Source organism: Lactuca virosa, chromosome 1 (assembly GCF_052849685.1).
Source record: "Lactuca virosa cultivar CGN04683 chromosome 1, Lactuca_virosa_CGN04683_v6, whole genome shotgun sequence".
Classification (NCBI taxonomy): Eukaryota; Viridiplantae; Streptophyta; class Magnoliopsida; order Asterales; family Asteraceae; genus Lactuca; species Lactuca virosa.
The window spans coordinates 12,809,512-12,815,492 of record NC_136426.1 but is presented as its reverse complement, the minus strand read 5'-3'; the positions used below and the strand labels follow the sequence as shown (position 1 = coordinate 12,815,492).

At 32.5% G+C, this 5,981-nt stretch overlaps 1 protein-coding gene across 2 annotated transcripts; it reads right to left on the bottom strand.

Moving 5' to 3' along the window:
- Positions 1-3,240: 3,240 nt before the first annotated feature.
- On the bottom strand, positions 3,241-5,184 carry LOC145132711 (uncharacterized). Of its 2 annotated transcripts, XM_079067613.1 has the most exons (3): positions 4,794-5,184; positions 4,267-4,687; positions 3,241-4,090 (listed from the first exon to the last, which is right to left on the bottom strand). In XM_079067613.1, the coding sequence occupies exons 2-3, from the start codon at positions 4,580-4,582 to the stop codon at positions 3,342-3,344; spliced, it is 1,065 nt and encodes a 354-aa protein (XP_078923739.1). In that variant the 5' UTR covers positions 4,583-4,687; positions 4,794-5,184; the 3' UTR covers positions 3,241-3,341. The 2 variants fall into 2 exon arrangements, with proteins under 2 accessions (XP_078923739.1, XP_078923734.1); XM_079067608.1 differs by having other exon boundaries at positions 4,267-5,184.
- Positions 5,185-5,981: the final 797 nt, after the last annotated feature.

Sequence of the window (5,981 nt, the reverse complement as noted above, 5' to 3'; positions counted from 1 at the left end):
TTTGTGAAAATGACTTATCAAGATAATTAACTTTTCGGTATGTTCACATCTGCTGACTATCTTTTTTTTGTATACATCTAGGTAACAAACTTGTTGGAAGTGTTCACATATGACCATTATGACCTGCTGTAACAGGTTACATCCTAGATGTGAACACTTTTGACAAGTTCGTTACCTAGATGTGTACAAAAAATAGTTACCCAAATATGAACAAAACGAAAAGTAAGAGTAAATTACACGAATGGTCTTTGTGGTTTGGAGGAATTTGTGTTTTTGGTCCCTACCTTATTTCTTTAACTCGGATGGTCCCTACTATTTATTTTTGTTGCGCGTTTGGTCTCTGTCTTACCTAAGAAGACTATTGTGCCCTTATTAATTAATTTTTTTAATTAATTTTCTTATTTATGTATTTCTTTTTTATATATTTAAAAAAATTAATAGACCCCACATATCTGTATCTCCTCAGATGATTCCTACTGTTTATTTTTTAATTAGTTTATTTTTTTAACTCAGATGATCTCTACTGTTTATTTTTGTTATGCGTTTGGTCTCTGTCTTACCTAAAAAGACTATTGTGTCATTATTAATTAATTTTTTTAATTAATTTTCTTATTTATGTATTTATTCTTTATATATTTAAAAAAATTAATAGACCCTACATATCTCTATCTCCTCACCATCACATCTCTCATCCTCCCCAACTTCTATTTATTTTCCATCTTTAGTGATATCGACATCTTCACCATTCCTTCTTTTTTCGGTCCTTCAACTCCGTCAAATTAACACCACAACCCAGTGAACCCACTAAAGATGAAGAGACAGTGGGTTATGGTGTTGGTTCGCCAAAGTTGAAGGACCAAAAAAAGAAGTATGGTGAAGACGTCGATGTCACTAAAGATGAAAAAGAAATAAAAGTTAAGGAGGATGAGAGATAAGATGGTGACCGGTGAGACCCAAATTAAATTCCTCAAATGTGGTTTCAGGTTTACGGTGAAGAGATACATATATGTGGGGTCTATTAATTTTTTTTAAATATATAAAAATATAAATACATAAATAAGAAAATTAATTAAAAAATAAATTTATAAGGGCACAATAGTCTTTTTAGGTAAGACAGGGACCAAACGTGCAAAAAAATAAACAGTAGGGACCATCCGAGTTAAAAAAATAAGTTAGGGACCAAAAACACAAATTCCCCCAAACCACATGGACCATTCGTGTAATTTACTCTTACTTTTCGTTTTGTTCATAGTTGGGTAACTACTTTTTTGTACACATCTAGGTAATAAACTTGTTGAAAGTGTTCACATCTAGGATGTAACCCACTACAGCTGGTCATAATGATCATATGTGAACACTTCCAACAAGTTTGTTACCTAGATGTGTAAAAAAAAAAATAGTTATCCAGATATGAACATACCGAAAAGTTAATTACCTTGATAAGTTATTTTTGCTTTTCTTTTTCTATTAATTGATGTGAGACGAATTGAAACGTCTGAAAATAAGTTTCAAATAGTGACTAATCCCTAATGCTATAGTCATATTAAACTACTTGCTAGGTTGTTGTTTTCAAGATTTTTAATTAGTGACATTGACTCACCATTTTCACATAAAAAAAGTGAGCGTGTGAATTATGATAATGAATCTAGAGTTCTCTTACATTTAATTTATTAAAAGCTTTTTTTTGACCATTTCATGCATGTGGTTGTTTTAAACACTTCTTTCTCATCTTTTTATTTTTTTTTATTACAAGTTGAACATTGAAACTACTTTCAGGCTTTGACCAACGATTATTCTTCATTAACTTATCTAATCTTATAGTTTGATTAAGTATTGTTGCGTTGTGAGGTATTATTTGTCTCTGAACCTTATTGATGCCACTGAGACTTAGTAATAGGTTCCAAAAGGCAAAGTCAATATAGGATTTCCCTTATCGGGGCTTCAAAAGGTGGTTCTCCGATGGGTTATAGAGGGATTGTTCATCAAAAGACTCCGGATAGAGCTCTAGAGAGTAGAGCCTTCTTGGTCTTATCTTGGGTTGTTTGTGTGCGGTTGTGGCCCGCTTGGGTTGATTAAACTCAGTTTATTTTTATTTTTATTTTATTATTATTTTTAATAAGATATTGTATCTATAAACCGTACAATTAAATCATTCTAAAAATGGAAACTTTATAGTTTGCATGTGGGCGTAAAATGATTACAGATTACACTCGTGTAAACTACATTATTCTTGCGTGTTCTTTATTATTGTAGGATTAGGAACGATGCTTTTTTCTGTCGATGAACTTCATTCTAGATCTAAAAGAAGTAGATGTTCTTTGTTTATTATCCTTCGATCTTAAAATGGATTAGTCGTGTTACATTTTGTATGGAATATTAATTTTAGTATTGAACTGATAAGACTTCAAAACTTCATGACGGATGGATCTGTTGGAAAGTCTATCCAAAACATCACATCAAGGTATTTAGAACTCATCAAGAACCACTACTTTTATATAATAAAGATGTATATATATCATCCTCATCTCATATAATTAACGAATATTAAAACAAACCCAATTGATTTATACCAAACGGAAGCCACGGAAACCATCGAACACAAGAAGACAACCATGCTGTTGCTTTATACATTTCGGATATTTCAGATAAAAATCAAATCGACCTTACCAAACTCAACCTAAAATCCAAATAAATATTCATAACTTTTTTTTGTATCCCCTAGATTCTTGATTTTGATTTACATGTATTTTCATAGAATAAAACAAAAGAAACCTCGACTGAAACAAATAAATCAAAAAAGATGATTATGTAATGGAATAAAAGTATAAAACTACTCCTTTTGTATAAAATAAAATAAAATAAAAAGTGTAAGTATATTTTATAGAAATTAATTTGTATACAATAATTCTTTTTTTCTATATAACAATTTATATTTATATAGTGATACAATACAAGATATAAATAGTTTATAAAAAAAACTATTGTATATAATTAATTTCAATATTTTATGGACTAAACATATCCATCAAATTAGAAAGCTTATTTGTACGCAATAATTTTTATAATATATAAAAAATTATATTATATAATTATATAAAACATAAATTAAATTATTATGTATAAAAACTCTGTTGTACGAATCTTTTCAATCAATTATCCTTAATACCATCGTAAAAACATTTCATTTGACAAAATTTATAACTATCTATATTTTTCTCAAATATTTTTTCGAAGAAGATATAACTATCTATATTTTTCTCAAATATTTTTTACGAAGAAGATATATGACAGGATTTATAGGAAGGTATAAACTGCAAACATGCTACAAAGAAATAAATAAATCAATTAGGTGGAGGTGGGAATTGGTCATGGCCAGGCCACGACGGCGGTGTTTCCGGAAAATCTGATTGATCCTCCTGATTTTGGCCGCCGGGTTGCCGGAAATCCAAATAACCAGATGGCTGGTTTGGAAAAAACAAGGGATAATTCTCGGTAGACGAAGACGACGATAAATTTGATGTTTGTGAATGTAAAGAAGCCATTGTTGATGCACTAAACATTTGTGGTAATAAATTACTCCGTGGTTGTTGCAGGCCGAAATTGGAAGTGCTTTGTAGTAATTGGGAGTATTGCCAGTAATCCCTGGCCACGGTGGTGCCCGGCGGTTGAAATTGTTGCGGTTGCAGCAGTGGTGGTGGTTGCCGGATGGTGAATTGGGCCGCCGGAGAAGTTGAAATAGCGAGTTGGGTGGCTGGCAGGATTTGTGGTGGTGGTAATAATCTAACGTTTTCTGGAAAATTTAGTTTTGCTCTGTTTCCCCGGAATCTAAGAGCAGCTTCATCGTAGGCTCTAGCGGCGGCCTCCGCCGTGTCAAATGTACCTAACCAAACCCTAGCTGCTTTATGTGGGTCTCGTATCTCCGCTGCCCATTTCCCCCATGGTCGTTGTCGTACTCCTCTGTATTTCCGCCTCCTCTCCCCTGTTTGTTCGTACTGGTTAATTTCCATCGCCGGAGGCTGTGATGAGGTGGCGGCAGTTGTAGTTAAAGCGACCACGGCGGTGGTTGTTGGTGTTGTAACTTCTTCTTTAACTGTTGCAGAAGCATTCCATTTTTTAAAAAATAATATAATTAAATTACAATTCGAAAATTTATTATTCTTCAAATTTCTAAAATAAATTATATTCCCATGTGTGAATATATTTCAACACATTTAAAATACATAATATTTCGAAATAATATACAAATTGCCAAAAAAAGAAACCAACCCTTTGAAGATGATGACTCGCCACCTCGAACATCTGTATACCCACCATAAAATCTTTGAACGAATTGTTCTGGAAATTGATTTACACTTTCTTCTTGATCACGAACCCTTTTCTGTCCAGCAAACGAACCAGAGCTCGACGACGAATAAGCCGACGAAGGTGAATCCATGGAGTAATGCCCACCGGCGCCACCAGGAAACGACAGTGAAGAACTAGCTCCTCCGATACCACCGGATCCATGTCCAGAAACAACATGAGTCAACGCAGTCACCATAGCAGACAACTCCCCCGACATGCTATACTCTGAAGAAAACATATCCGGTGGGGGAGATTGCGGTGGTTGTGGAGCTGATCCTCCATCCCCGTCGTCTGTGTCACGATCGAAGTTAGCATAATCGCCGGATTCCCTCGAGTTCGCCACCTTTGTAAAGCACATGAAATAACAGATGATTTCACTATCTTCAACAAACCCTCTTCTGGGTTACTATCAAAGAAATACTTAATAAAACAGAAATGGTGATTTATACTCTCTAAACAAAATGAATCGCCGCCATTGCTACAGGTGATTCCGTACGACCACCAGCACCACCTTTTGTAGATAAGCAAAAAGCTTTTCGGGTTTGAGTTTCTTTACCTAATATATTGATAAAAAAAAATATTGAAGAATTGATTCTGATCACACCAAGAGTTCTTTGACTGTGTATGAACTCTGCCTCTCGATTGTCAAGCTCTAACGACAAATGTCGGTCATGAGACGGAGAGAGATTGTTTTAGAGAGAGAAAAGGAGAAGATCGTCTTTGAATTGAGTTCTTTTTTAACTTTATATGCACAAGGTGGAATATTTATAGATTTAAAAAAAAATTGAATTATACCGACATCAAACTACGATTGATTACTTCGATGGTAGGAGGTAGGAAGGAAGGTAGATCGACTTTTAAGAACACAACCAAAACAAATAAGTATTTATATAACATTTACACCATGACAGGTATATGTTAGCATAATAAAATATGTTTTTTGCTTTTTTTTTTTTGTGATACGTTTTTAATTAGTCATTTTTAGTTAGGGTTGTCATATATATATATATATATATATATATATATATATATATATATATATATAAAAGTTTTAATATATTAATGAAATTCTAGCAATTATCATTAGATTATGATTAATTTATATGATATTAGAGTTCTATTCGATTCATGCTTCTAGATTTGTTGATTGCCGAGGGCGGTATAGAAGACAACAGTTTCACAAATCAAAATATTTTAGGTATTATTCATCGATGTTCTTGTTATTCTTTATCATCTTCTTTGTTAATCGGGCCCAACCTTTTATGTGTATATATATATATATATATATATATATATATATATATATATATATATATATATATATATATATATATATATATATATATATATTGTCAGGGGCATGATTCCATAATCATTTTCAGGATCCTTAATATTTTTGAAACATCGTGATCCTTAAATATATCACAAGATCATGATTATTATCACTGATATTTCCTAACACTTATAACAGTTATATTCTTTTTTTTTATTACATGTGCAGAATTATTCAACACAAGACTTATTCTCAACGGAGAATTACTTAAACCACACTTAAGACCCGAGAATAGCAAGTCAAACAACGTACAAATACTTGTTCAATGAGGATCCCAGAAATCTCGAACTTCTTGTTTATCAGT